This window comes from Ctenocephalides felis, unplaced genomic scaffold (assembly GCF_003426905.1).
Source record: "Ctenocephalides felis isolate EL2017-DRISC unplaced genomic scaffold, ASM342690v1 CF-g0.4_SCAFFOLD_01604, whole genome shotgun sequence".
Taxonomy (NCBI): domain Eukaryota; kingdom Metazoa; phylum Arthropoda; class Insecta; order Siphonaptera; family Pulicidae; genus Ctenocephalides; species Ctenocephalides felis.
This window is the reverse complement of record NW_020537758.1, coordinates 2476867-2492134: the sequence shown is the minus strand read 5'-3', so window position 1 is coordinate 2492134 and position 15268 is coordinate 2476867. Positions and strand designations below refer to the sequence as shown.

Below are 15268 nucleotides of genomic sequence, written 5' to 3'. Positions count from 1 at the left end.
TGACCTCCACGAATTCGCACGATGATAAAAGATAAGATTAGATAAAGATAACAAGATATTCGTCATTAATTAAAAAATTCAATTGTCAAATTAGTCGTACTAATTATATCAATCACTGTCAATCAGAAAAAATTAGAGATAAAATAACATTATTATGCTCTTTATCTTTCACCTGTGCAAAAAATTATCTTTTCTATATAAAGGTGAAAATTTTGATTTGAAGACGTTCAATCAAATTTTTGATTGGAAATATTGTTACGATAAATTTTGATATTTAGTGATAAAAATGAAGTTTGGAATATTTTTGGTGTCATTTTATTTTGCTGCAACTTTTGTCAGCAGCAAATCTGTGTATCAACCAAAGCCTATTATTGACCTTAATGCAGTGGTAAGTAATTGATAAAAAAAACAAGATTCGTTGTTTTCTTAAATAGTTTAGAAAATACCTAGAGATCGACTAAACATTCATAATTGTTTAGCACGTCCTACAAAATTGTGAAATATTGTGAAGAAAGTGCTACTATTGCCTAATAACCAACTATGTTCATTAATGTTAGAACAACGAAAGATTTCACAAACCCCCAAAAAATTCTGCAAATTTGCTTTGGTTAGTTTCCACGTAAAATATTTCTCAAACTATATTTTTCTCCCAGGAGAAAATAATTGCAGCCGAAGGCTACCCAAGTGAAACCTACAATGTGACCTCCGAAGATGGATACATCTTAACAGTCCACAGAATACCCTTCAGCCCTTCCAAAGGCCAGCCAACAAAGGGCGTAGTTTTCCTGCAACATGGTCTTTTGTGCAGCTCCGCCGATTGGGTTGTCATGGGCAAACAAAAAGGCCTAGGTAACGGAAATATATACTATATCACTATATACTATATAAACATCTCGCATAACATGATAATAATATGCATGTTGTTCCAGGTTTTATTTTATCTGACGAAGGTTATGATGTATGGCTGGGCAATGCAAGAGGCAACACATTCTCCAAGAGACATATAACTTTGGATCCTAAAAAAGATGCCAGAAAGTTCTGGGAATTCAGGTACGACTTAAACACCATCATGCCCAAAATATTTACTTAGGAACTTAAAAAACTATGTTTACTAGTTTAATATTTAACTAGTTGGCATTGGTATTTTGCCTTGAGGCAAGTTACATGAACTTCCCGATTTGTGTAAACAATCGACTTAATCCATGATAGATAAATTAATTTATGAGTGATTAAAAGTATTCGAAGTGAATTTATTACCCATTATTAAAAATCGAACACGGCAACCCGGTCAGAATATTTTTTAAAAGCAAATTTTCAAAAATCAATAATTTTCATAATTGAGACAGTTTTTTGTAAGACTTTAATTGTTTAGTATGTTCATTAAGACCAAGCATTTATCGTTATACCAGGTAAATCATCTAATTTTAATTTTAACAAATGTCAAAAGAACTACTCATTTTCTCAAACTTTGATGAATTTTCAAAATTGAACTACTTGTCGTAAGGCCGTAATATTTTAATAAGTTCTATGAGATAGACATGATCGCCCAAAAAAGTTCCATGAAAATCGGCTTAAATTTTTTTTTCAACAGTTAATTACAAGAAAACGGCTCGGTAGATTTTCACCTAAATATCATTCCCAACTAATATCTTTCGAACAGTTTTTGATTTCTTAAAATCGATTCGGTAGTATGAGCTTAAATGTGGACGAAAAGTTTAACACTTTCTTCCAAATTACAAAGAAACAGCTAGGCTGATCATCGCACAAAACTGAGAAACGATAATCCTCATTGATTTACATCAAATGGTTTTTGAATTTCTGAAATCGGTTCAGGCGTTTTTGAGCAAACGTCGATGAAAGCTTTAATTTTGACAAATGCCAAAAAAAACCAATTTTTGCAAACTTTGACGAATTTTTAAAGCTAAACGAGTTGTCGTAGGGCCGTAATATCTTAGTATGATCTAGAAGACTATGGTTTCTACCGTCAAAAAAATAATCATGAAAATCGTCGAATTTTTTTTTTTAACCTTATTACAAGAAAACGGCCCGGCCGATCTTTACCAAAAACTAATCAGCACGATTCCCAACCAATATCTTTCGAACGGTTTTTGAATTTTTAGAATCGATTCAGAATTGCAGGCTAAAACGTAGACGAATAATTTTTCACTTTCCTGCGATTTATAAAGAAACGGCTCTGCCGATCGTCGCACAAAACTGACAAACAATAGTCCTCATCGAGATACATCAAATGGCTTTTAAATTTTTGAAATCGGTTCAGCCGTTTTTGAAAAAACGCCGATTTACGACAAAAAATCTGTTCACATACACGCACACACATACACACACACACATACTTTTTCCATAATTTGGTTTCATTCGATTCAGAATGGCTTGAAACGTCGAGAAAACATAAAATTAGCGAATCGGATTTTTTGATGAAAACATAAACTTCTCCTTCGGGAAGTTAAAAAATCAACCCTTCTTTTTCCATCAATTACTATCTATAATATTTTTTTTTTTCAGTTGGAACGAAATCGGTATGTACGATTTACCAGCTATGATCGACTTCGTGTTAAAATCCACTGGTGAATCCAAATTGAACTACGTTGGTCACTCTCAAGGAACAACATCGTTCTTTGTGATGGCTTCTGAAAGGCCAGAATACAACAATAAAATCAAATCTATGCAAGCTTTGGCACCTGTTGCTTTCATGTCCCACATGAACAGTCCAGTTGTTAGAATTTTGGCACCATTTGTTTTCAACTTGGAGGTAAATATAATTCATACTCAAAGACAACGTACATCAATGTTCTAATTATTTTTTTAATGTTTTTGTAGTTCCTCACCAGTGTAATTGGTTTACACGAATTTCTGCCAACAAGTGACTTTTTGGCAGGTGTTGCTGATGGATTGTGTAATGATGGACAATGGACTCAAGAGATTTGCTCAGGGGTTCTATTTTTACTATGTGGATTCAATGAGGAACAACTGAACTCTGTAAGTAACAAGATCACTAACCAGATAACACAGCCAAAATTCAGATCAACTGGACAGATTTTTAATAAATTGATACTAATACTTTAATTTTTATCAAAAAACTTAAACTTCTGTCAACTAATTTTTTTTGAGCCTACTCCAGAAAATTCAAATTTGGGCTAGAATTTTAGAAACTTTATTTTGAAGTCAAATTTCAAATCAAAATGAGGTCAAAAGATCAAATTTGAATTTTGTTTTCATTCGAGAAGTTGGTCATTGACTTGACAAATTTTTAATAAACCAATACCTAATTTTTCATCCAAAAACGGTTCTGGTCATTTTTTACATCTTTTATCAACTAATTTTCTTCAAACCTACTACTGAAAATCGAAATTTGGCCGATAATTTTAGAAACTTTATCTTTCATTCAAGAAGTTGGTCAACACCTTACCAATTATTCAAACAAATCCAATATTTTTAACAACAAGTTATCAGAAACTTTTATAAATATAGATTTCATCTGTTTACAGACTGCTTTACCAGCAATTCTCCAAAATACACCAGCTGGTGCATCTACAAAACAGTTGGTCCACTATGGACAAGAAGCCAATTCAGGTAAAGACATTTTGGAAATACTTTTATCATAATTCGGAGTAATTTTAAAGTACACCAAGTTGCTGTAGGTGAGTTAAATAACTCACAAATATCAAGAGGGAAAGCAGCCCCTTTCAGTTAGATAGAAAAAAAACTAGATAAAATTTACTACAATTTCATGCTATCAGTTATATACACTCCGATATAAAAATTTGGAATAAAACGACTATGAATTCGATCTTTCATTATTCTTTGGAAATAAATAGAAAATTCGGGACATTTTTTTGGTTTTTGTCAAATAACTCACAAATATCATATGAAAGCACCTCTTTTCAGTTAGATAGAGAGAAACTAGATAGAATTTACTACGATTCCATGCAAACAGTTATATACACTCCGATATAAAAATTTGGAATAAAACGACTTTGAATTCGATCTTTCATATTATTTAGCATCAAACGGTTTATGATCTACACACAATGCAAACTATAAATGCACTGTTGGTCAACCAAATAATATCTTTATTAAGTAAATCTTTTACTTTTAGCTAAATTTCGCAAATTCGACTTCGGTTGGTTCAAAAATTTGAAAAAATACAACCAAACAAGTCCACCAGATTACGATTTGAAAAAAGTCACGACTCCTGTAGCTCTGCACTATAGTGACAACGACTGGATGGCAAATCCAAAGGTAAAATCCAAAATAAAATCAAATGATCCTATCCAATTGGTATAATTATTTTTTTTATTTAGGATGTTGATATTTTACACAACCTGTTGGCAAACTCTTTGGGCAAATTCAAGGTTTCGGATCCGAAATGGAACCATTTGGATTTCACTTGGGGAAAAGATGCTGATAAGCTTTTGTATCCAAAAGTTATCAGTTTGTTGAATAGATTCGCTTAGATGGAGAAAATTGTTTATAACAATTGTTGACAATTTTTAATATTATATATTAAATTTATAATAAATGCATTTGTATGAAAAATACCAAGGTTTTATGATTTATGATTGCCTTATGATGGCTAGAAACTGTTAGGTAACAAATATAATTATAGTAGCTTTGGTGTCTATAATTATATAAATTTACAACAAAAAACTGGAAAATAATTGTTTTAACTATTTTACTTTCCAGAAACAAAATTTTTCAGAGTAAGATTTTTATTACGAATTTTATACCATTTGTTGTTAAATGAAGATGAAGAGAATTACATTTTTTCAGTTTTGTGAATTTAATTATTTTTATAACTTAGATGTACAATGTTAGTCTGAGAAAGACGAAGTCTAGATAAAATTTCATGTAAAATAGTATTATAGAAATTTTTATATTTTTGAAAGTTTTTGAAAACCACAATTTAGCTTTTAGGTTTGTCTTTAAATCCATGAGAGTAAAATTTTATATTATCAATTTTTCACTATGTGAAAAAATTACATTTTTTAGTTTTGGGAATACAACTACTTTCATAATTTAGATACACAATTTTTGTCTAAGAAAGATTAATTCCAGATAAATTTAACTATAAAATTCTATTATCAAACTTTTTATAGAATACTCAACAAAGTTTTTACAAGCTTTGCAAATCCAATATTTTAGTATTAAATATTTTTAGTACTTTAATATTTTTTTAATACTTTTTTATTTTTATTTTAAATTTAATTTAATAAAATGTATTAATATTCAAGTAAAGAATTTTGCAATTTACAGGAAAGTTAATTTTATAAAATTACTACAAGAATAAATGAAATATAATATGAAATTAGTAGATATAGTTTAAAATTTAAAACATAGATGTACTTACTATTTATTTTTGCAAAAAATTGTTGTTAACGTGAATAATTGTTCGTAAAATTATTTTATCACGAATAAATGCAATATTGTAAAATATATTTAATTTATTTTAACAACAATGAAGACCTTTTGAGAATAAATTAATAAAATATAAAATTTATTAAACTAATAGAAAATAGTCGGATAAGTAAGGTCAAAATTTGTTATTAAAGTAAAATATTATTTATAAATTTTTTAAATTTGGGAATAATTATATTATTTATTAGACACATAATTTAGCAATATTTAAATTGATTTCGATATTTTATTCAATTATTAGAATAATATTTATTTCATTTATTTAATTTAGGTCAATGGACCATATTATGATACGTAAAGTTCATATTTAATATCAAACAAATATTTTGTTGTAATTTTGTTCTTAATTTTCTTAACAAAACTTTTAAGAAAAAACATAAAATAAAAAAAGGCCTAGCAAAGTAATTTAAATTTATTTGCGTATTTGAATTTAAAAAAATCTAAGCGTAAATTTGCTAATGCAATGACAAAATTTCATACAACTTTATATTATTTATTTGTTTATTTATACTTTTATGGTCGGAAAAATATCACAAGTTGTAAATATTTTGAATTTGTTTGTAAACTCCGTAATTTGTTGACATTGCATGATTTTCACACTGCAATCATCTTTTACGTAAGTAATTTATTTATTTATATATATTTATTTTTATATATATAATTTATATAGTAATAATAATTGATGAATGAATATAACAAATTATTTTCCGGTATTGTTCATAATGTTTCCATGAATAACAAATGATTTAGTTGTGATTTTTTAAAAGTTGTTTTCAATGTCGACAACTTGGATAGTAAAACGTAGTTGTTAATAAAATTTGTTAATTAAATTAACCAAATTTATTTCCGCGTTATTAGTATATGCATAAAATTACACCCAGATTTATTAATACAAATTTTGTTTAGTACAACATTTTATTTAATGTAGAATTGCACCTAAAATCATAAACTAATATGCACTTAAGGGTCAAAACTTTTTTTAATCTTTTCGTTTAATTCGCAATATCTAATTATATCAAATAGTGTCATCCGACAAATTGATTAATAGTATTATTATAACAAATTTATTTTTAGCGGTTGAATTTTAATGGTAGGAAATTTTATTTTGTCAGAATCAAAAATGCCGAAGCGCGTGTTCGGAACAGGATTTTGTTTTTATTTTAAAATTCATATTTATCTGCGTGTTTACTAATCGAGAAATTCACTAATGATAATATATATATATATATATATATAAATATATATATATATATATATATTATTTATATATACACGTTTGGACATTATGATAATTCTACCTTTACCGATTATTAATACTTGTCGTTGGGATTTTCCTTACAAATACATATACATATATATATATACATATATATATATACATATATATATATATATATATATATATATAAATACGTTGAAAAGGAATTTACAGGACATTTAAAAAAAAAGATACTAAATTCCTTACATTTTGATTCCTGCATTCGAAACGACTTCAGTGAATAACCTCTTGAAATATAAATACAAAATTCTTCATTGTGCTACATTTAATATTCAATATTTCCTTTGATTTTTTAATTGCTGATTGTAAATTCAATAGGTTTTTAAAATCCATAAAAAACAATAAACGAAACTAGCTTGATATTTATGAGTAATTTGAGAAAAATCAAAAAAATGTCCCGAATTTTCTATTAAATGCTAAAGAAAATGAAAGGTCGAATTCAAAGTCGTTTTATTCCAAACTTTTATATCGAGGTGTATATAACTGTTAGTATGGGATCGTAGTAAATTTTATCTAGTTTCTCCCTATCTGACTGAAAAGGGGTGCTTTCATATGATATTTATGAGTAATTTGACAAAAACCAAAAAAATGTCCCGAATTTTCTATTAAATGCTAAAGAAAGTGGAATTTTGCCTTAAGCCCAGCTGCATGAATTTCCCAACATGAGTAAATAATTGAGTTAATCAATAAAAAATCAACATATAAGTGATTTATAAGTTATAATTTATATTAATTCTCATAATTAAACCGCTTTTCGTAGGTCTATAATATTTAAGTATTATCTATAAGACCAGGTATTCTATATAAAAAAATTCGACTTCGAACTCTATTATCATAATTTATCAATTTAATCCAAAAGTCTAGATATAATCGATTTAAAAAAATACGCAAAAAATTATGATGTAACTTATCTTATATTTGTCAATCTTTTTACTTAGAACTTTGATCTCTTCACTCTACTTAATAATCAATCGATAAAATTGATAAGAAACGAAAAGTGTCACAAAAATCGTATCAGCTGAAAATGATTTACAATTTTGTAACACTGAACTTTGACGTTTACCCATTTTTATCAAAACATAGGCAAAAAATTATACACATGTGTAAATAAAATGTCATATGAATCTCTTTTTAGCTAAAATATACTACATCGTTTCGTAATAAATAAGATGACATAATTTCTTTACTCTACTTAGATAGTTTTGCGCATTTTTCAATAATGGAACCAAAAATTTCTAGGTTTTTAATTTCGATAACTTTTTTGTACCCTAGTTTTTGTTCTGAAATAAAAAAATCTTGTAAATAAAATTACTGACTCAGTTCATAAAGTTGATTGCTATGATTGTAAAGTTTGTTATATTGGGGAAGTTTGCAATATATTTTGAAAAAATAAATCAACATATTACTAAATAACTCAATACGTAGTATGAGCATGTATAGTATAATTCAACAAGCAAATTGACATGTCAGTCATATGAGTCTGACACTGATAAAAACTAACTTGACGAAAAAAAAGTTTTATAATAGGGCCATGTCAGTCTTATACGTGTTATACAAAAAATAATGTTTTTCCAGAAACTTTGTCAAAAAGATTTTCCTTGATATATGTTTATTTAAATTATCTAATAAAGTTACCATGGCCTATATGAACATTTTTCTGATCGTGGCGATTAATGTGTTAAAACAAACTTTTATTACAATTTATCCTATCGTTTTATATAAAGAAAAATGTGGATTTGCAGAACCTTGTTTTATCCAAATATTTTAGAGCTTATAAACGTAGTTCTTTTTCTATACGTTTTGATAATTATCAAAATTCAATTAATGTTAATAAATTATAAATCTTATTCTTAATATTCGACCTTACTATAATTTTGTTTCAATATTTTTGTATTCTATATTTTAGTTTAAATAGTTTAATGCATAAATTATTTGTATATTTACTAATTTATAAAACGATTAGATTTTAATATGGTTTTATAGTTTTTTACAAAGTATATTGGTGACCCCAAAGTGATAAAACAAGAAAATATTTCCCTTACAATTAGATGTGAGAAAAAATTCATTTTTGCTTAGAAAATGCACACAAAAAACTTTATATATATTTATAAATAAATATACATTTATATATATACATATATAATTTTCATATATATATATTTGTATATGTAGATATTTAAATATTTACAACGTTTATGTATATTTTTGCAGTTTCTGCTGAACGTGCAAATGTACGTACAAAAAAGCAATTCTATCATCAAGTTGAAATTCAAGACGTGCGACTGATTCAACAATTTTTTTATTGAACTCAGATTTAAATTTTAAATACAACCGAATAAACGATGTTCTTATTCACTATTAATAATATAATAATAAATAAATTGTATTAAAGAATGTGTATACCAGGGGTTATTCCAGATATTAATCCTAAATTAAAATTAAAAGTTTATCAGGATTTTTAATTAAAAAATTAGTTAGATATAAATAAATTTAAAGAATACGTTCTGAGGAAAAAATGGTGAGAACAAATTCTGCAAAAATGCAAAAACGTATTTCAGGGTATCTTCAGGGTTTTTATTAGGAGAACGTAAGTTCTGATATGTAAGTTATATCAATATTAATATATTTCATTATAAATTTATATATATATATATATATATATATACATATATTTATATAAATATAATTATATAGCTCTGCATTTTGTAGTTTAGCAACAAATTGCAGAAATCAGACAAAAAATGTAGATAATTATATAAAAATTATATGGTTAATATTTGCAATATATATATATATATATATATATATATATATATATATATATATATATATATATATATATATATATATATATATATATATATATATATATATATATATATATATATATAATTTGCTTTGGTACGCTAAAATGCATGCACAAAATTTTGAGCCTTTATAAAACAGTGCTTGCCAAAAACTTTAAAAGACCCACATATTGCATAAATACTTATGGTTTTTTACTTGCAAAAAATCACAAAATATTTTATTTAAAGTCATGTATTGAATTCTTTATATTTTATTTTTTCTAATGTAAAAAATTTCTGAAGTTTTTGTATAAACTAGTTCTAAAACCAATTCGATTTGTTAAGACTGAATAAAAACTAAACATATTTTTTTTTTTGAGGCAAAAAGGAAGTATTTGGTACATACTTTTCAAATTCGGTATATTTTGGGTTTCAAACGTATAAATGAAAATTTATTAAGTTCTATAAGTTTCGAGGCAAATTTTAAGGCAAAAATGAAGTATTTGATACATACTTTTCAAATTCGGTATATTTAAGATTTCGAACAAATAAATGAGAATTTACTAAGTTCCATAAGTTCAAAACATTTTTATAAAATTGTGGTAAAGTATTTTGTATAAATTCTAAATACAACTATAATATTACAACAACTGTTCATAAACTTTTGAAATTTACAAATTTGCAAATTATTATGTTGTAATTACTATCTAAATTTTTTTCTAACAATAAGAATTATTAATTCAGGCTCTTGTCATACAAATATTTGTTACACTAAAACTAAAAATTCAATTTATGATCAGATTCTTTGTTTAAAAAATGAGACAACTTTCGGCAAAAAGTCTTTCGAAAGCACAATATTAAAACATTTATTATTATCATATCCTGATAAATATTTCCTCGCATTAAATTAATATATATCATTATTGGAATAATTCTAATAAAAAATATATTTTATGCCGCATAGTTTAAAATAAAAAAATACATAAAATTGAAAAAATGTTCTATAAAATCACAGTCTAAATGCAGCTGCAAATGCGTTTGTCATTTATGGTATTTTTTTGTATATCTGTTTTTATTTTATTTTTATTTTAACTTTTTTTATATTCAATTTATTGTATTTTTTGTATTATTTCTTTTTTTGCACATATCAATTTTGTAAATAAGACATTAAAATCTTGATTAACAAAAATAAATTATAACAAAAACAAAAAAGTTTATTCCAGGTTGCTGCTTAGACTCTGCCTAGACTGGGAAAATTTTACATTTTTTGGACCAAAAAATATTATTTTATGCAAATAATTATTTCCATAACACGGATATTTTCAAGAACTAATAGAAGTCATATATATTTTAATAGGAATACCTTTGTAGGAGTTCAAAACAACTAGACAACCTTTGGCAAAAATTTCCTTAAAACTTAAAAGTACAACTGAACGTTGAATAATTTTTAGATTTTAAAATATATTTTAAGCTGCATAGTTGATGAGAGAATCACCGTAACTCATATAAATGTTAAATTTTGATATATAAAAAAATGTACCACTTACCTTATGTTTTTGTGTCCACAAGTCTTCTCCAGCACCACCAGTATTTCCTCCATATTTTTCCCTTATTCTTGAGCCAGTCTGCTACCACCAGTACATGCTCCAGTTCTAAAACAAAAATGATAAAACGTTAGTATCTGCTGACAAAATCTTAAAATAACATACAAAATGACATTATCGGTAATTATTAATATTTTATCTATGTCCCCCGGACCTCCAAACGACCGCCATCGTATCCTCCACTTCTGTTTGTTAAAACGCGTTCCCGCCATCGACATTCGTCCACAATAAACATCACATTCGAATCAAACGGACTAATAAAATTAGTTAATAACAAATTGTTAATGATGGTTGATAATTGAATTAAACACTAATTAAATTGTTTAAATTGTTAACTATTAGTTTTTTTTTTTTTTTTTTTTTTTTTTAAAATTTTATTGGCCTCCGCTTTACAGCATTTTAGCCACATACATTATTCATTTTATTCTTCAATATCTATACAATTCTTACATATATATTTCTTATACATTCATCATATATATACTATCTCTTCTTATATCCTAATCTTCCATCCAATTTTCATTCTTCTTCTTGTTTCTCAATATGTTCTTCTCATCTTCTAAACTTCTTTTTTCCTATTCACTTCTATTTTTTCTCGTATTCTACAAATTAACAATTATTTGGAAGCGCCAGGAGTCGAACCATCGATCTCCGGCATGTGAGTCGGACATGCTACCTCTGAGCTACGTCCGCCACAACTATTAGTTTGTTCTAAAATTGGTTGGGGGTTATAATAAAAATGTTGGTTTAAAGTTTGTGTGTTTCTTTTAGTGTTGTTGTTGGTTCAGTGACTTAAATTAAAGTGAATGAATTGTGATTTTTTTGGCAAAGGATTAAATTTTATAAAAGGTATTATATAATTATATATATAATCATACATATGAAGTTTTTGCATTATTACTATCATTTATGATTTTTTGACAAAATTTTGAGACTGTTTTACTCATTTTTGGACTCGTTTTCAAATTGAATTTTGTTTAAACCTGAATACTTCAATTTTCTGAACAAAAATCCTCATTTTTTCTTGAAATATTGTTTATCTAATTTTTCTAAATTTATTTGATTTTATTCGATTTTTTTTAATGAAATACAATACATATATATGAAAAATGAAAAAAAAATATTTTTGGGTAAAACGGAGATTTTTGTTCAGAAAATTAAACAAATATATGCACATAATTTAATAAATTTATTAAGATATTTAATCTGTACGTTTCGACGCTTTATATGTGTCATCACTCAGCACTTTAGAAATTTTTACTGAAAAATGCATTTTGTTTAAATTTAATTCAAGAAATTTATACCAAAGTAAGAAGTTATTTTAGGGCACCCAGCAAATTATTAAAACAAAAAACAAAGTTTTAATTAAACTTCTACAAATTCAATTCGAATATGTACTACAAATAATTAATTTTTATTTTTTATATCGATTACATACGATGGCCAAAATATTGTCTCAAACGTATAGAATTTTAATTAACTTACAAAACGTACATTAATGATATTCTACAATTATAAATAAAAGACTAACTTAAGTTTAAAAGAAGCGACTTTGATATAAATATAAATATAGCTTTGCTATATAAATAATTTATATATAAAGCACAATAATGATAAAAACCTAAAAACAATAACTATAAACATTAACAATTCTAAAGTGTGGCAAGGTAAACACAATTTTAACTAAAAGTTCAAATGAATTTAGTTACTTGTAAGGACTTTTGTGGGTTAACTTATTTTACTTAATATTTTTGTCTTTCTAGATTTAAATTCAAATTATTTATAAAAATATTCAGAAGACAAATTCTGTTTTTTTAAAACTGAAGATTAATCAAATTAGGACTCGAAAAGTACGCGAGATTAATTAGTCATTCCTTAATATTATCGGTTTTCATTTAACATTTGATTCAGATAAGTATCATTATTCAACAAATCACACCACCAAGAAAATACACAAAATCAAAATGTTTCTTCAGTATGAAGTTTTTATTAAAACCAAAAAATAACGACATTTTGTTCTAACTAGTATGATTTCCTAATTGATGACACATATGAAGTGTCGAAACGCTTACGAGGTCTGTTCAAAAAGTACCCGGAATTTTCGTTTTTTCAAAAAAATATTTATTTATTCGTCTACATTAATGTGGTCCCCTTCAAAGTAGTCCCCCCCAGATATAATACACTTATGCCAGCGTTTTTTCCAATTTTCGAAGCACCCTTGATATTCACTTTTTGATATGTCCTTGAGCACTCTCAGCGATTTTCTTCAATCGAGGAAAACCGCCGTCCTTTCATGGGTCTCTTCAACTTTGGGAATAGGAAAAAGTCACACGGAGCCATATCTGGTGAATTTTTGCACTTTGCAACACTTTATTTCATTTTTTACGCAAAATTTAATACAAATTCTTTGACTTTTCAATTCTTCCATTGTAAAAATCGCCGAGCTCAGAAAAACACGTCGAACCTTAGCGACTACCACAGACAAAGTAAACAGTGAATATAGCTGAAAATTTCATCATACTTTAGGGGCATGTATACCAACACAATAAAAAAAATTTTGACAATCAGACACTCCAGACCCGCGAAATTTAATTATTAGTAATTCCGGGTACTTTTTGAACACACCTCGTATGTGGAATCATTAAGTCATTTAAAAAAATGTTTTTTAATTCGGCAAATTGGCTGATATATACATATATATATATATATATATATATATATATCGATATATATCGATATATAACGATATATATATATATACATATGGATCAATTATCGATTAGTGTGGAAAGAGAACGTTTTTCCTCACTTTGATGAAAAAACTGACTTTTTGAAAGTAGCCCCGGCGGAGTCGCTATAGGCGAGACATTACTGAGGCCTTTGATTTTAATTTAGTTCATGTTCAAATCGTTTGCTCGTGTTTTTCCTTTTGGTTTCTCAAATCCTATGAAACTGGTTTGATCGGAAAATTACTTTATCAGAATAGATCCAGCAAGAACACTGAAATATGATAAAATAAAACCCCGGGAAAATTAGGTTTAGGTACTCCTATTGACTTTTTACCTTTGTTGTACTTATTAACGAACTTAGTTTTGAAATTGTTAATCAAAGGTTATTCGTGAAAAAAAAATTAGTTTTTTTGGTATTTTTAGGAATTTTGCTAAAGTCTTTAGTTTTAATCAAATTTGGCTCAAATAACTCGTTGTTTTCCTTCTGAATTTTTAAATCCTAGAGCAGGTATTCAAAAATTTTCTTGTTTTTTTAAATCTTGATTGCCAAACGGTATTAAGATGACCAATGATGACGATAAATTTAAAAGAAAAATAAAGAAATATTATAAGGAAATTGAAGACAAAGAAGACTGAAGAGTTATATAAAGATATTTTAATTATAATAGATATTACATTAATGAAATAGTCAAATTAAATGTATATATAAAATATGAAAACTGTTTTCATAATCTCTTATACCAGGCACCTCTGTCTGTCTGAGATATGAAAATAATGTATATATATACATACATATATATATATATATATATATATATAAATAAATAAATAAAAAAAAAAACAGATTTTGATTGAAAAGTCAGGAAAATTAAACTTAAGAAGTTTTTTCTTGTTACTTCAATCCAACAACAAGTTTTATTAGAAAATCATCAGATTTATTGAAATACTTTTAACAGAACATTTTCTTTTATCCTTCTCAATTGAATTCAAGAAGGTATTTTTTGATTCCCATCTCCAGCAATAAATTGATTTTAGAAAGATTCTTCTTTTTTCAAAACTTAAGCTCAAGATCAATCAAAAGAGCTAAATTAAAAGAGAAAAACTAAACTCAAGTAGTATCTTCTTGTTTTCTGAATTCTGTAAAAGATTTGACTGAAAAATTGGGGAGTAGATTCCAAATCCAGGAAAATTCAATTCAAAAAGTTTTTTCTTGATTATTAAATCCTTTAGCAAATTTGTTTAAAAAAGTACCAAATTGGAATGGATTCAGTAAAAGTTTTCCAAATCCAGAAGATATAGGTTTAAGTGAAGATCCTCTTCCTGATTTTGTTGACCAAAAATTTTTGTTTGACAGAACATTCCCTTTTATTCTTCTCAATTGAAATCAAAAAAATTTTTCTTGATTGATTTAAGAAAGTTGGATCAATCTTTATC

General features: G+C 26.3%; 1 protein-coding gene across 1 annotated transcript; it reads left to right on the top strand.

Annotated features, from left to right (window-relative positions):
* Window positions 1-286: 286 nt before the first annotated feature.
* Window positions 287-4475, top strand: LOC113372806 (lipase 3-like). Its single transcript, XM_026613145.1, has 8 exons — window positions 287-388; window positions 654-849; window positions 930-1050; window positions 2524-2770; window positions 2839-2997; window positions 3507-3591; window positions 4118-4260; window positions 4323-4475. Exons 1-8 carry the CDS (start codon window positions 287-289, stop codon window positions 4473-4475), a joined length of 1206 nt encoding a protein of 401 aa, XP_026468930.1.
* The last annotated feature ends 10793 nt before the right edge of the window (window positions 4476-15268 follow it).